General features: G+C 52.8%; 1 protein-coding gene across 4 annotated transcripts; it reads right to left on the minus strand.

Moving 5' to 3' along the window:
• Positions 1-138: 138 nt before the first annotated feature.
• SLTM (SAFB like transcription modulator) lies at positions 139-16,201 on the minus strand. 4 transcript variants are annotated; one of them, XM_070762894.1, is made up of 20 exons: positions 15,926-16,201; positions 14,871-14,955; positions 14,402-14,466; positions 12,372-12,419; positions 11,484-11,505; positions 9,815-10,295; positions 9,193-9,242; positions 7,695-7,801; positions 6,600-6,749; positions 6,041-6,150; positions 5,746-5,903; positions 4,890-4,981; positions 3,958-4,121; positions 3,391-3,571; positions 2,808-2,932; positions 2,528-2,698; positions 1,794-2,108; positions 1,542-1,680; positions 934-1,092; positions 139-772 (listed from the first exon to the last, which is right to left on the minus strand). In XM_070762894.1, exons 1-20 carry the CDS (start codon positions 16,094-16,096, stop codon positions 770-772), a joined length of 2,796 nt encoding a protein of 931 aa, XP_070618995.1. In that variant the 5' UTR covers positions 16,097-16,201; the 3' UTR covers positions 139-769. The 4 variants fall into 4 exon arrangements, with proteins under 4 accessions (XP_070618995.1, XP_070618993.1, XP_070618992.1 ...); XM_070762892.1 differs by having other exon boundaries at positions 139-751; positions 15,926-16,199; XM_070762891.1 differs by having other exon boundaries at positions 139-751; positions 5,746-5,906; positions 15,926-16,199.
• Between the last annotated feature and the right edge of the window lie 350 nt (positions 16,202-16,551).

Genomic DNA, 16,551 nt, shown 5'->3' on the forward strand with positions numbered 1-16,551 from the left:
GAGGAAGCAGGCAGTGACGCTTTGTGAAAGTGCCTTTATACCTGTAGCTTGTTCTCTAGAGAGGAACGGCCTCCGTCCGTTTGTACTGCCAAGGAAAACGACACTCATGAAGGCGGGTGGGGGTCTCCAGCCAGGTACTATAGAGATTATGAAGTTTATTTGGAAAGGAGATACATCGGTTTGGGTAACAATCCACTTGGTGTAACAAGTTCTGCAAAAATAGTTACGTAATACCCAGAAATCAAAACCTGGGGTGGGGCGGGGGGCATTTCCTACACACCAAAAAGCAAGGGGGCAGGGGGGGCGGGTTGATGTGCAGCTTCAGTTGCCCATAGATAGTTTGTGGGAAGGACCTAATTTCCAAGCCTGATGTTCCCAGAGCCACTGCTGGTCAATGGAAGCCAAGGGGGTTCTGTACAGGGGGGCCCAGCCGTTGCCTCCCACCTTCTCCCCCCGGCAGCGCCTAGAGCAGCGTTGGAGTTAGAGGGAGCAGCGCTCTTCAGAAGAGACCGTGAAACCCCCCCCACCCCCAAACCCAACAGCCTAACTTTTACTTAAGATGCCTCCAAAGGGAGGGAAAAGGAACTATGTTAAAATAAAACTTTAAAAGAACAAGTTTTCTTATCGGAAGCTTTCTGTTCACAAGTGATTTCCAATTAGGTCATCTTGAAACCAAAGAGCGGGCAGGCGAGAGGGCTCAAGGTCTTCAGGGAGGTCCACTCTTAAAGCGCTTAAATCCCTTGGTGTAATTCTGTCAATGGGGGAAGAATTACTGGAATAAATTTAAAAGAGAAAGAGCCGTGAGCCTTTGAAGAAGAAGGCTGGAGTCTTAACAACAGCCGGGCCAAGCTGCCCTCCCAAGCCCTGCCCACAGCGGCCGGCCACGCACGCCCAAGGGTCTCCGGTGGTGGTGGGGAGCTGCCTCAAAGGTACCTTAAGGGAGAAGACGTGGTGCCGCCTCCGGTTCGGTTCCCCCATCCTCCTTGCGTCGTGGTGGTAACTGCTGCCCTGCGAGTTGGGGCCGTGCCACTCTTTCCTCGGCCCGGCATCACGGCCATGGCGCTCAACCACGTGGCGGTCTTCGTTGTAATGCTGGGAGGGAAGGAAGGAAAGGAAGGGTCATCCGAGACCAGGACACCAGCTGAACCCTGCAGAAGGCCTGGGAGAGAGCTGGTCAGTCTCACGCAAATGCTTGGCCTCCACAGACTGGGGGTGTGGGTGGGTGTGTCCAGGCATGAGAGTCCTGCGGCCATTGGCCCCCTTGGGACCCCTGAAGCTCCAATGGGGGTGGGGGGCAGGGGGGCTCTGGAGGCTTTGCAGGGCCTGTCTCTCAGGCAGGGCTGGGAGGTCGAGGCTTCACTGCCAGAGAGGCGGGAGAAACGGTGCCTTTAAGGGGCCTCTGCTGACCCTCAAAAGTGGCTTCAGGGAAGCATGCGCCAAGGGCAATTCGTGTACGGCACTGACCGTATTCACCCCCTTCCCTGTGGCCGCTCTGGGGGCTAGAGAGGCAGGCCAAAGGAAGGCAAGGGAGTCTTGCTCACCTGCCCGCCGGTGCCCCGCTCCATCACGCCCCGCTCCATCTCTCTGCTCCCGTAGCCAGAAGCGCCGCTGCGGCTGCCTGCGGGGGCCCCCCTCACGGCGTGGCCAGAGACCTCTCGGCCGGACCTTTCTGTCCTCTCTCTGGGGAAACAAGAGGAGTCAGCCTGGCACCCCCGGCTGCCTCCCAGAGGGCCGAGCCGAAAGCGAGGGAGGTAGCCCAGCCAAGCCCCCCTCAGCACTGGCCTCCCCCTCACCTGGCGTCCCGCTTGTCGGGGTTCATGCCTGCTTCCCCCTTCCAAGAGCTTTGGCGGGAGGGGTTGGGCCCGGAGTCCCGCGGGTGCCGGCCGTGAGGGATCTTGGGCCTCTCCTGGATGATCACGGTCCTCCTCTCGTCATGGTCTCCCCTCACTTCCCTCCTGTCGCTGTCACGGAGCTCGTTGCGAGGCTGTGGGGGCTCGTTTCTTCTGGCCTCAAAGGTCTTGGGGGGGTACCTCTCAAAGGCAGCCTCCTCCCGCCTTCCCGTCGGACGAGCCTTCTTGCCCTCGCTGGGATTGACAAACCGTTCGCGCCTGACCAGAGAAGGAAAGGGATGGAAGGGCCTCAACCTTGGGGGACGATGGCCCAGCAGGGGTGGGAGCCTGGCAGGGGGCCGACTCGGACAGACTGGCCAAGCGACATCCCTGGCAGGAGAGAGCAACACGCGACTGGGCCTCCCCCCACACAAACGCTCAGCCTCACACAACACGCCTGAGCGAGTCTGCTCCGTTTGTGCAGCCGGTCGTACGCTGCCCCCTGCGAAAGGGAATTCACGGTGTATATGTCCCAAGGCAAGTTCTAGTCCACTGTTTTGCCAGCATTATATTTATTCAAATGAAAGAATCTCAAAGCGGTAAGTTCACCCTGTTGCCATGACAGCCCTTCTCGGAAGAGGCCTCCGTTCTCTGCCCTCTTGGGCCTCCCAGACCCCCAGAGCTTCCTCCGCACCCACCTCTCAAAGGTCGAGGGCTGCACTGCCGAGGCCTCGGGGAATCGGGCCCGGTCCCGGTGGTCAAAGTCCGTAAAGCGGTTCTGCTGCCGGCTGTAGTCAGAGCCATGGCTGAAGCGGGCGTCAGTGTCCAAAGTCATCTTCTTGTTTTCGTTCCAGTAGGACTCGTCTCTTCTGCAAGGGAGCAAAGGCCTCAGCCCAGCCGCCCACCCACCAGCCACGCCCACCGGACGCCCAGACACGCTGCTGGGGCCATCGCCTCCCCTGGCACCCACCCACTCACCGGTGGTCCACGTCATGGGGCCGCTTCAGGGCGTTTCTCTTCTCCTGCTCGTAACGGAGCTGCTGCTGCTGGCGGCGCAACTCCTCCCTCTCGTGGGCGATCCGCTCCGCCTCCTTACGGCGCTCCTAGCCAGGGGGGGGGGGGAAAAAGGCCTGTTGGGGAGGGGCCCTCGCTCGGCACCAGCCCTCCACCATCTCCCGCTCCCAGAGTCGCATGGTCCACACTGAGTAGGGTGGGCGGGGGCGCCATGCCAACATTTGACCCCACGTATTGCAGTGAGAATAGCACCAGGGGCCACTGGCAACGCTGCTTCTGGGGGCTGATCCGCACCCAGAGCCGCCAGGGGGTCATTCGGGTACAGAGACGCAGCCCCCACGTTTAGGTTTATTGGATTTATATGCCGCCCCTCTCCGCAAACTCGGCTGCTACATTTCCAGCAAAGCCGAAGAGACAAAACGGCCATTTGGCCCCGAGGTTCGAACGCCCCGCAGGGAGCTGGGAGTTTGGAGTGCTGTGCCCGCTGTTGCGCCACAATCGGAGGATCCGCGAGGGAACCGAAATGAAGGGGGGGGCCCAGGCGCACCTGCTCGATCCGAATGCGCTCCCGCTCCAGGCGCTCCCGCTCCATCCTCTCCCGCTCCAACTTCTGCCGCTCTATTTCCAGCCTCTCCCGCTCCCTCTGCAGTCGCTCTCGCTCTTCACGCTCCCGGAGCAGCCGGATCCGCTCGCGCTCCCGCCTCTCTCGCTCCGCCATTTCCCTTCGCCTGCAAAAGAGAGAGAGCGCACCCCGGATTAACGTGGGGCTCAGAAGGGCAGGAGAAGAGGAGCCGGAGGACTCACAAGGCACACCCCAATGTTTAAAAGCACAAGGGAAACCATGGCGACCACAAGGAAACCCTGGTGGATATTCCAAGTGATACTAGGCCATAGTTAGGCTCCCAGGACGTAGTTTAAAAAGGTGGCCTGGGGGGGGGAGAAATTCTACCGGATGCCTCTAGAACCCTCCTGCCACGCCAGCTGTGGATAGCCCACGCTTGCCCCTGCCCTTCCCTGGGGCCCAGGGTGGCCTGGAACCAAGCGCTCTCCTCCTCCTCCTCCTCCTCCTCTGGCTTCACCTGTCTCTGGGGAAGGTTCAGAGGAGGCCTGTTACCTTCTGAGCTCCACCGCACGCCGTATCCGCTCCAGTCGCGCAATGTGTTCCCTCATGCGCTGCTCCTTCATTTTCTCAAAAGGCAAAATGTCCTTCCTGCCTCGGTAGTCTCTGAACTTCGCTTTGTCGTGAAGGAAACGCTCTTTGTTCCTTAACATAGGGGGCTGGAGACAAGTGACACAAGGGCGGGTTTAGCAGCAGCTGTTCAAGTCCTTACTATGGACTAGTGCATTGGAAATTAAGAGGTGCAAAATGTTTCACTTTGAACTATCCCAACAGCAAAGCTCGGTGCTGATGCTGCTTTGAATGAAAAATCCTTCAAACACCCTCAAACACATTCAACTGAGGGTTCGGAACAATTCTCAAGTGGAAACCAAAGAAGGAGAGAAGCAACTTAGACTTAAGGAGACATTTCCTGACAGTTGGAACAATTAATCAGCGGAACTGCCTGCCTCCAGAAGTTGTGAATGCCCCAACACTGGAAGTTTTTAAGCAGATGTTGGACAACCCTTTGTCTGAAGTGGTGCAGGGTTTCCTGCCTAAGCAGGGGGTTGGACTAGAAGACCTCCAAGGCCCCTTCCAACTCTGTTGTTGTTGTTATTGTTAAAATACAGATTAAAATAGCCATTTTGTGAAGTTTCACCCTTAAGATAGTTGAAAAGAGAACATTTCTCACACACACTCTCTAATTTCAGACACGAAGAGCATTTTGTGAGAAGAAATGTTTTGGGCCGTGCTGTCCAGTCCTGGAGAAGCCCTTGGGGAGCTTTGCCTCTGGTGGACGGAAAGGTCTTGGACAGCTCATCCGACGGTCTCTGCCTCCCAGGAAACTGACCCCAGAACTCTGTATTTGCAGATCTTTCCCCCTCCCCCTCCAGGTGTCAAGAGGAGACTTATTCCCTCCACTCCCACTTGCTGAGGCTTCTACCTACCTTCTCAAATCTCCCTCTTCTTATGGCCCTCGGGTGAATCTGATCTCCTTTGGTTTGGTCTAAAATGACCATGTGACTTGGACTTTTTACACCTTTAGAAAAAAGAGAGGCACATTTAAACACAGAAGGAAAAAACCCAGATGGATCTGCAACTTTGCCTGCAGAAAAACAACTGGCTGCCCCCTCCAGCCACGCTGAATGTGTCTCTTTAGAGGTGGGGACCACAGCCCTGGGCCTTTGGACCAAGTCCAATACACCTGGAGCAACCTGCCCAGAATGGCCAACTGGAGTAAGACCTGGTGCCAGACCAGCTACAACCTGAACCTCAAAATAGAAATGATCCCATGTGTTGAGAAAGGCATCGTTTTATTAGAGGTCAAGTGTGTTGCATTAGCGCATAGCCAGAATTCAGACCTCCAAGTTCTACTCCCCTCACCACTCTCCCGTGCTGCCCACCCCACATAACGGATCAAGTCCATGCAAGTTGTTTTGAGTCCGTAAGGAGTTGGGCCGCCTACAAATCGCATTAATAATAATGCTAATAATAAAAATAGAACTGCCACGAGTTTTCGGAGAGGGGCAGCATACAAATCTAACAAATTATTATTATTATTATTATTATAGTGTGCAGCCCCCCCCCCCCCCCACCTACTTCCAGCTGAGTGACTTTGGGGCTTGAGGAGGTTCAGTCTTTACTTTCCATTCCCCAAGCACCCCCCCCCCCAATCATTCCCCCTCCCTGCAGCCCAGGGCAGCTTGTCACTGCATAACGGTGAGCACAGGGCCACTGCTGGCCCTTGGGCCAAGGACTGCTGCCCTCCCCCGGCTCCTAGGCAAGGAAGCCCCCCAGACGTACTTGGCCGCTTCCTGTCCTCGGGGGTCTTCGCAGGCTCTTGGCTGGTGCAGAGGGAGCCACTGTCGCTCTTCTCGTCCTTCCCGTTGGGCTTCCTCATGTCCTTGTGGTCTTTCTTCTCAGACTTATCAGCTTTCTTGTCCTCCTTCTTGGAGGGGGTTCTGCTAAAAGAGAGGAGGGAGCGGGGGCCACATTGGGCGATGAACTTGTTTCCAGAACGAAGGGAGGGGATTCGCTTAGATATGACTAGGCCATGGATTCTTTCTCGGGTGTCTGTGCTGCAGAGCAGAGTTCTTACCTGCTGCTTTTGTCGCTCGCTGCCGCCTTCTTTTCTCCAGGGTTCCTGCCAGAGCCAGACTTCTCATCGCTTTCTTTCTTCAGTTCTTTTTTGGAAGGGTCGCCCTTGACCTGTAGCGATATCACACACACACACATATTCATATGCATGCATGGCTAGGAATAAAAGGGAGCATCCAGTCTTGAATGCAAATCCCCAAGAATCCTTCTGCACCGGTCTGGAATGCTCCCGCCCTCACCTGACCGACCGGGGCCAGAACGGGGCCAGTCCTTCACAATGGAGCTTCTCCCCTGCAACGTAGGGTTGCGAGAGAGCCGCTAGTGGCCCCCCTAGCCCACTTCTCAAATCTGGCGCATCTCCAGGCCTTGGGCAGGAAGACCCTTTCCTCAATTCTGCAGGGTTCCTGGCCAAGGGCCGGCCAGGCAGCCCAAGGTCTCTTGAGTGAAACACACGCAGGCTGCTCTTAAAGTCAACACAGAGGCACCACCTTTCCTCCCCTCCCCCCTCCTCCCCCCCCCCCCCGCTGTAGAGACGGCTGACCCTGCGTCCCCCCACCTACTTTCTCAACAGAAATCTGCTGCCCATGGAGCTCTGTGCGGTGGAGGTGGGCAATGCACCTGGCCACTTCGGTGCTCGAGGACATGGTCACGATGCCGTAGCACTTAGCCCCAGGGCTTCGGGCACTGGTGACCACCTTGGCAGCAAGGACCTACAAGAGCCAAGAACAACCATGAAGCACATTTTGACATCAAGGCGTCCCTATAGCAGCCCGTCTCCATTTGGGAGAAGCTGGTCTGTCTTGGGGGCTCCACCGCCCCTTCTCTGCCCACCTTCCCTGGAGCCCCTTTGCAGGAATGCAGGCCAAGGGAAGAGTGTTAAGGGGGGGGGGCTCTTCCCCAGGAATCCACTGCAGGCAGGAAGGCAGCCTGTTTGTTTACGTGGTGGCCTGGCCAGGTGAGGAGGGCCACTATTTCAGCCTCATGGCAAGGTGTTACTACCCGAGTGCAGGTGTGCACACCTCCTCCACCCTTTCACTGATACGCATTCTCCTAGCGCATGGCTCCTGCCAATGCTGTGCCCTCAAAGCGCTTAAGCTCACGAGAGAGAGGGAGCAAAGCCCCAGGAAGAAGGGGCCCTTCTCTTCCCTCAGCTGCCTTTTCTGCAGTGTAAATGATCTCCTTCATCACTACGTGCCTCTCAGTCATGGTAACTAAAATACGTGGCATTTTACACTCCACTTTCCCAAGCCTTGACTGCCGGTGCTTCTTCAACCAAGAGAACTTGACAGCCCATGAAGGAAGAGCAACACCATTTCCTATTCCATAGCAAAGCATAAACATGCCCTCCCCCAGAGCTATGGGTCAAAGGACGTGGGAAAGCCACGGAAACCATCCCATTCATGGCCTCACATCTTCTGCCCTCTCCATTCACCTGGGCAAGTGTGGAATGAGCTCCCGACAATCGCACAAGGGTTGGGCTGCTGATCAGACTAGTGACAGAGTCCTGAGGGGGGGGGGGACACCACAGCCCATGGCCCTGTACGTGGTTAGCAGAGCTCAGCACAACATTCCCCTTTTCTTTATGCCGCTCTGTGGCGCAACCCTGGAGGCCACCTCAGAGGGGCTGGGCGTCCATCCGGCAGAGCCGTCCATACCTTGCCGTACTTGCCAAAGAGGTTTTTCAGATCAGCAGCTTTAGTGTTGGAGGACAGTCCACTGACCCATAAGTTCTTCGTGGAGCTGCTCCCGCTGCAAGCACTCCCTACAGTGAAATTCGGCAGAAGAACGTTTCAAGGTCAATTGGCCCAGATATCACCAGCGTAGTAAAGGGGAGCAAAAACTGACTTCTTCCGATCAGAAGCAACGCGTAAGGGGAACCAGGGGCGAGACTGGAGGTTTTGCGATTAGGTCCAACATGCAGCACCGGTGTCACACCGCACACAGCTACAACCGGCGTGAGGCTTTCTCCAAAAAAGGGGAAACGTGGGGAGGCTTCTCTGCCAGCTTTGCAAAACCTGACTGCAAGCGAGAGCAAAAAGAGCCGCCCTCAGGCCAGGGCAAACTCTCCAGCCGGCCACTACACCAGATGGCCCACTGGGTCTCTGGCAACTGAAGCCAGGACTGGAAAAGACATTGGGGGCCCAACCCCCGGGCTGAAGCCCACTGGGAATTGGGCTGCCTGCACAAGTGGCGGGCGAGCAAAGGTGCATTTGCACAAGTGTATGCGCACACTACAAAACCCTCCCCCCCCTCTGGAAAGGTTGGGGATGGACCCCTTCTTGCCAGCTGCAGTTTCTCCCCCCCCCCCCTTGAAGAACTGTCTGCTTCCCACTTCTTTAAAAGATCCAGGGACCTTTCCTTTTGTTGTCTATCCTTATATTTTCCAAGTTGTAATTATGAACCAGCTGACCTCAGCATTGCAGGATATATGCCACACCATTTAAAAGTTTGTATAAGCAATTTACTTACAACTGGAAAAGAATTTAATTCATACCATTTAAAACTGTTCTTTCAGTAACTTTTTACCATTAAAGCATTATTTTTCATGCCTCAACAAAGAACATCTATTCACTCTTCAGGAAACATCTCTATGCCAAACCTCCTTTTGAAACCCTTAATATTAAGCATCCATATTGTCTTAGTGGCTTTGCATTCCACAAATTCCTCTTATTGTGGAAACGCAAGAGAGCAAAAAACAGCCCCAACCCGGGATGTCCAGCAGGAAAGTCCTGGTCACTAACACGTTAGAGAAACCAATTTCAGCACCAGAAAGTTTGGAATCCGTTCTCCAGGAAGGGGGCTTTCTCTTAGCATCACCAAACAAAAAGCACAAGTGGGCAGCCAATCGCCCCCCCCCCCCAAATTCTCCATTCCTTTCTTTCCCAGCGTTCTTTGGAAACGCAGAGATCAGTTACATCCTCTACTCCAACAGTAAGGGACCCCACCCACCCACCCACCCACCCTCAGAAACCTCAAACCTCCCAAGTGAAAAGCCGCCTCCTGTCCACAGTGTCCAACTCAGGCAACGAGAAGCACCCAGCCAAACCCTCTGTCAGAAAGGAGCCTTCCACCCCCCCACCCAAGGACTTCTCCCCCTTTCCCTCCCCCGAGTCAGAAGCCCCCACTCCCTCCTCTGCGGGCTCTGCCCATTACCTTTCTCGTCTTTGGAGGAGCTCTTGCTCTCTTTAGACTCCTTGGCCAAGCTGGGAGGAGGAACAAATCAGAGAGTGAACAAGCAGGACTTGCTCCTTGAGAATCTTACACTATTCACCAAATCATTTTTTAAAAAGGGGGGGAGGGGGAGGAGAATGACGTGTGTCAGTAAAAGCAGGGATGCACTGCAATTGGTGGAAAAGATCTCCCCACATCCTGGCTTCTTGCACTGATTCTCCCCAAGACGCCTGAAGGTCTAGGTTTTCTGACAATTTATTCAGTGGACATATGGCAATCTTCTCCACATTTCAGGGCTGGGACTTGGCTTCATTTTGGTGTTTCTCAGAACTGAAAGTTGTTCATTATCATCACAAGGCTACTTAAAACTTGACTATTTGAAAAAACAAAAAAAATAAAATGCTGTCAATTCGTCAATGCTTATACGAAGATCCTGATATTTTTTTTTTAATAAAAACCACACAGGTAACTTACGGCCATCAAAACATTTTACAGGCAGGAGCATAAGATACTAATTATAAGTTTCTTGCTGCTACCACCTTAATGCAGAGTGATCTTATTGAATGCTGGCAGTACCTTAAAGAACGGACATAGAAAGACAAACCTCATTGCTTGACCAGAGGCCCCAGTGGACGAGAGACCTTTCTTCAAAGTGTCCTTGTCTTTGTCTCCAGATTCTGCTCTCTTGGAGCTTTCTCGGGCTTCCTTCTTGAGAGGCTCTCCCGTCGCGCAGTCTTCCTTCTTACCATCTTTATGGCTCTTGCTCATCATCTCATAGTCTTTGGCTTCTTTCTCCAGACTCAATGGCGCAATGGCATCTTGGTCCTCTTTGGACTTGCTTGCTTCTGAATCTGTAATTTTCAGATTTTTACCTGTTTCCAGAAGGTCATCCCCATCAAAGTCCAGAGTGATGGCATCTTCGGCCTGGATTGTAACCGATATGTTATCATCGTCAGCTTCTTTCAGAGCGGCGTTAGCTTCCATCTCTTCCTGAGCAGCAGAGTGATCAGCCTCAGCGAGGCCCTCTTCTGAACGAAGAAGAGCTTTAGATACTTCTTGTGTACCATCACCAGAACCTGCTTTATCTAAGAGGATTTAACAGGAATAAATATGGCAAAACAAGAAGTTTAAACATTTTCATATGCACAAGCTAGAAGAGAGGACCTAGAAAATACAAAGCCAGTTATTAGAACTGATGGAAGGTTAGGGAAAGAACATAAGGGGCATTAACATATAAACCCAGGATCATTCATTCTTCATGGTAAACAAATTTTCTAGACAAAACCACCAACCCTGGACAGGGTTCAGACAACGATTCCATCCGGGAGACACCTGTTCTTCAATACAAGTATCTGGCCTCCGTTGTGGACTTCCAGGTATAGGCCAGCTCCTCTTCGTGGCTAAAGGAGGCGGCTAGAGGCGAAGTCAAGGCCACTGCCCTTCTAGGAATCAAGGCCTTCGTTTCCACGTCCTCTTCAGTTCAGGAGCCCAACGCTTTCACCCCCTCTGGGTTGGCTCTTGTCGCCAGCTGCAGGGCCGCTCCAAAGGCCAAAGCTCACCCTGGACCGGCAGTCTTCATCCAAAGGCCAGCTGGCCAGCGTCCTCAGTCCTGCTCTTGGGGCCTGTCCCAGCACTCTTGCTTTCCCTGGAGAGGGCCCGTCACTCGTGGGAATCCTGAGTAAGGCCGTTAAAGGTCCATTTCATGATCCCGTCGTGTCCTTTAGACCACAATCTGCAAGATCCTGAAGGGAGTTCGCCAGAGCCGTTTCTTCACAGGAGTCTTTGAGAGTTTCATCCAGTTTGGCTGTTAGGAGTGTCACACTGAGATGACTCTCGTTCATGGCTTTGAAGAACGGTAGGACAATGGCCAGAGAATGGAAGAAGGGCAAGGTCCACAGTCTGAAGGGCTTCCCAGTTCCATTCTGAAGAGCATTTGGTTTTGGCTGGGCAGCTGTTGGCTCCTGCAGTGCAGGGTGCAGCGCAGACATCAAGACTTACCACATCTACCACAGGGCTGAAATCGGAAGACTTTAGCACCGTTTGTCCAGCAGGGCCTGTGGGGGGCCGTCTGTATGGATGGATCCAGTGAAGTTGGAGGAACACGGCCAATCAAACAGAGGTTCAGCCACTGTCCTTGGCCGTGGCTCTTACTACAGAGGTGGCTTTTAAGGAGCAAACCAAGGCAACGTGTTATTTCCAAAGGGGGGGTGGGGGGGACAACCTGAAGGATGTTAGTACAGTACATTCAAAACTCTATTGAAATTCAGACATACCTCTCTCATTCTCTTCTCCGTCCTGCCAATTAAAGAAAAAAGAAGTAAGTATTCTGAAATGAATATTCAGGTTACTAAGAAAACAAACTGCCATTCATTTAGAGGAGCCAAGAGATGCTATTGGAACACCAGGGAGGACTCAATGGCAGTTTTCTGTTTATCGTAATCTAGAGGCCCTTGAATTTTTTTTATTCTCTGATCACAGCTGCAATTAGTCCATTGTTTATACTATGTAGAAAGGGACATTCAAAGCACAGAGTATGATGCAACTGGGAGAGGCACAGCTACTTCTCTGTGGCCAATTTTTCAGAAAACCAAGGCATTCTCATGGAAAAACCAGAGAGTCTGTGCTAAGTCCAGCATTTTAGCCACCGGAGACTTCTTGGGGGACACGGAGGCGGCTAGGGGCACTGAAAGTCAGCAAACGCTCCTTTTTCTCTGATTAAATCACTTCTATTTCGTTCACTCCCCCTCACTTCAACAGAATGTGAGCAACATTTGATGGGTGATCACAAAAGCTCTCGCCTCGGACCCTGATTTTATCAGGTGCCCTGCAGATCGTGTGCGGGGGGAGAGGGAGAGGGCCCACCATAAAAGCAGGGATACCTAGAAATGAAGCCAATAGAAAATGAATCTTTAAAGAAACACCAGATTTTGTGAAAATTCTACGTCAGAAACGGAGGCTTGTCCTGCATGTCAATCCTCTACACACACACACACACAGAGGCAGTGGCTCCACCATGCATAAGAAGCATCAGATAACCTGACACAGAGGTACAGATATCTTTTTTGGATACAGCAGCCAGTATTATTATGCTACAGTCGGTTAAATGCAGCTACTTCCAGCTTCTCCATAAATCTTTGAAAAAAAGCTATTTAGGAACTTACATGAGTGGCAGCAAAACTGTCATCTTCCAGATCTTGAATATCGATACTCTAAAACGAAGACATAAACCAAAGCAGACTAAATAAGGTCCCTTGCTACGAGTATGTAAACGCTGAGGTATTAACTCTAAACTTGCATTAGGACAACCGATTCTGCACTGAGTCGCCAGGAAGGCATCCAAACAAGACCTGGCCATCTGGCAAACTCTTCTTGGGATTTCCTTTGAAGTAGCCGCACTGCCCAGACAGGGGTGAGCCCCAAAAGAGGCTCTGGGGTCTCTTGCTCTTGCCATTTTAGACTTCTTCCAGAGACCTTGTGGTACTTTAGAAAACTGAGCTCATTCAAAGCACATTGAAGTCCAGTCGATACACAGGACAGCTTAGTTAATGGATCACTGTCTCCCCATAAACTAAGCTATAACTGATAACGTCGTCACAAAAGCACCGCAAACGAGGAACTTCCTCTGGTGACAACACAATGCTGAATAGAATAAGATGGTTGGGACGAAGAGCTAACCCCCACCCCACTTTTAGGCACACTACACACCAATGTAGTCTCTCAAAAAGACAGAAACATTCGACATGGGAGTTCACAAACTACGATTTCAGCAAAGCGCAAGGAATGCTGAGCCAGGATCATCAAGTAATTATCATCATCATCATCATCAGGGGTCTCCCGCTAGCTCTGCAGAAGACAAAGACTTCCAGCCATCATTTCTTCGGAAAGAAAAAAACACAATTTCTTCTTCGGCTTGGATTCTTCCTTGCATTTTAAAAAAAAAGAAATATATATATTTACGGATGTGTGAGATCGAGGCAGAGGGTGGCTCAGTGGTCAAGGTGCTGGACTTGTCACCTCGGCAGCCCAGGTTCAAGTGCCATGCACGTAGGTAACCAGGTGCCCCCTCGGTGGGAAGGTAACTGCGCTCCATGATGTCATGCTGGCCTCATGACCACGGAAACGTCTTCGGACAGAGCTGGCTCAACAGCCTTGAAATGGAGATGGGCATCAGCCCTTTATAGTTGGCAACGACTAGTGGAGTAAACAGGGACTTCTTTACCTTCCACCGGGTGATGAAAGAATTTAGAATATCAGTTGTTAAACCCCATAAATGCAAGACACATCTATTTATCTTGCTGTCCCTGCTGAAGCACTAAAAGTAAAATGTACATTCAAAGGTTGGCCACCAGATGACCATTTATGGCTTTTATTTGATATGCAAGAAAGCCAAACCTGGACCTTGCCTCCTGCTAACAGAAGCCAAAGCCAAACTGAAATCTAATGCTCCACCCATTAATGCCAAGTGACAATGCTCAATTAGGGTTGCCACAGTGGGAAGGGTGCTCAGCTAAGATCATGCCCCCCCCCATCCAAGGCATCACCAAGTGAAAAGATTAACAACACTGCAGTAGGACGAAACAATAATGTCCTGGTGGCCTTTCTTAGAATGTAACACCTGCCACCTTCTGTGATCTAGAAATGGGGAGAAGAGCGTCTGTTTAAGGGATTTTGTAGGGTGCCTGATTTTCCAACCCTTTCTCTGTCTGCTTTAGATTAGATTTCTTCTTATCGACATGAGGCACCATGGCAGAATTCAAGAATTCTTCATTTTATTTATTTATTTATTGGATTTGTATGCCGCCCCTCTCCGTAGACTTTCAATTTATCATTTCCTTGGTGATCACTTACATCATGGGTTTCCGGTTCACGCTCCTCTCAATATGAACATTTGACACAGCAGAGGGGAAGGGCCAATTTAGTGGTTTCTCCAGTAAACCAGGAAGCTGTTTATGGTCCCTGAACTGAGTTTTCCTAATACCCTGCTATCACAGCTGTTTACATTCACAGTCCAGTTATAGTTTGCTAGAGCAAGGATAGCAGTTTAGAAGCTCATAACTTGTTTAGAAATCCAACAAAACTCTGCAATTATCAAGTGTGCAGAGGAAACCCAGGAATGTGCCTCAGACGCTCTAATGATCTTTTCCCCAGGAAGGACGCTCAACATGCCCAACTTTGTTTCTCATGGCATTACCTTAACCAAGGAGTCATCTTCCATGGAAGCATCACCACTTAGTTCGTCTGTTTCCTGCTTTTTACCTAGAATCCAGGACATACTAATTGAAATGTTTTATTATGGCATGCTGGCAAATATTTTAAAAATGTCTGAAACCCAAAACAGCCTCATCTTTTTTTTCAATTTTCTGCAGAAGATTAAAGACGTGGTTCTTCAATCCACCTGGAGATGCCACAGTGCTTCTGCAAGTCTGTTGGGGCCCATGTACTGACATTGCAGAGAGTGTGGTAAAGCACCGAGGAGCAGGATATGTGCGGAAGGGCAACTGCTCTTGGTGGCCATTCCCCCGCCCTCCCCATCAAGGGCAAGGAAGTTAGACAGCATTTTAGCACCCAAGAAGATGATTTTACTCATTTTAAAATATTTTTCTGTAAGCCAACAGATCAGCTGATCATCATTAACAAAACCATTTTACTTAAATTCTAACCTTTTCCTTTGCTTGGCTTCTTATTCAGGGCCTCTGTCGAACCTATTTCAATATTATCAGGGTCTCCTCCTTCCTCTTCTATAACCTAATAGAAAACAATAACGGATTGTTTTATACTTGCATTTGTATTGCCATTTGGCACCCACAGCAGGACATTCAAGTTAAATGCATTTTGGAGGAAGATCCCTAATGGCAGGCCGGGGAGAAAGGCGGCCTTGCAGCTTTGGGATCGCTGCTCAATGTCAGTCCAGTCTCTCCTGCAACGCTTCCTGAGCAACTTCTGCCAACGGTCAGGTCCCCCAGAGCCGGCCGTCTCCAGGTCCTGTCTACTAGACCAGCGGTAGGCCAAGTTGGCTCTTCCACGACATTTATTCATTTATTTATCATTTAGACTTGTATGCAGACTCCAGGCGGCTCACAACAAAGTGAAAACAATTTACAACAAATCTATGTGGACTTCAACTCCCAGAATTCCTGGGCTAACATGATTGGCTGAGGAATTCTCGGAGTTGAAGTCTACAAGTCATAGAAGAGCCAACCTGGCCTACCCCACTACTAGACAATGTCGCTTGGCGAGGCCTAGGGGAAGGGCCTTTTCTGTGGGGGCCCCAGCTGCCCCCGGAGATTCCTACCGCCCCCACCACCTCGCCTCCCGCAAGAGTCTCAAGACTCACTTATGCCGCCAGGCTTGGGGCCACTCGACTCCAGGCCCTTGGCCGACGAGGGGGCTGTAATGACGGTCTTTTTATGGGTTTGGAGCTTTTAAGATTATAAACTGAAATTCATGGGATTTAGGACGTTATATCATGTTCCGCTACGTGTTGCAAGCCGCCCGAGTGCTGGGAGAGGGGCGGCCTAAAAGCCCAGTCACTCAACCGCCAATCTTTCCTGGGCCCACAAGGACAGAAACCCTCGGTGCTCGGTTGGCGCGGCCTCTGAACCCGCCCGGCCCACCCAAGGCCCAGAAGGCCGCCTCGCTGGCTGTCCGGGGCCCTCGCAGGCCAGGCCGGAGCCGCCGCGGCCTTCCCGCCCTCCGCCCCCCCCCCCGGGCGCACCTGCTTGAGGCGGGCAATGAGCACGGTCTTTACGCCAGCCGTGTCCAGGTTGCGGCGCTTCAGCTCGGACTTGAGGTCGATGACGCGCAGCTCCGCGATCCGCTTCCCCTCCGGCGGGGCCTGTGCGGTGGCGACGACGGCGGCGGCGGTTCCAGACGGCGCGGCGGCCATTTTGCGGAGCTTCGGACACAATGCGGCGTCCCTCCCCCACCCGCGGTCTTACCACAGGACCCGGATGCCGCCGCCCGCGCCTGCGCAGAACGCCGCGGCCCCCGATTGGGCGGCACGGCGCCGGGCGGGCGCTTGAAGTCGGAGGGGGCGGCAGGGCTCCCGATGGCCGGGCCGGGCGCGTTGGGGAAATGCCGTTCGCCGGGCAGCCCGGCGGGGACTTTGCGCAGCGCCCAGACCGGGACGCGCGATGCTCCTGCCGGCCGCAGGGAGACCCGGCCCGCGGGCCCCGCTCCCCTCCCCTCTGAGCTCCTCCCGGCTCGCCGCCGCGGCTCAGGAACAGCCACCTTGCAGCGGGATCGGCGGAGCCCGCCCGCGGCGCCTTTTATCGCAGCGCGGGCACAACAACCCGGAAAGGTGGGCCCTGGTTCCCCGCGGGCGGCGCTGGTGGGCGCGCT

This window comes from Erythrolamprus reginae, chromosome 10 (assembly GCF_031021105.1).
Source record: "Erythrolamprus reginae isolate rEryReg1 chromosome 10, rEryReg1.hap1, whole genome shotgun sequence".
Taxonomy (NCBI): domain Eukaryota; kingdom Metazoa; phylum Chordata; class Lepidosauria; order Squamata; family Dipsadidae; genus Erythrolamprus; species Erythrolamprus reginae.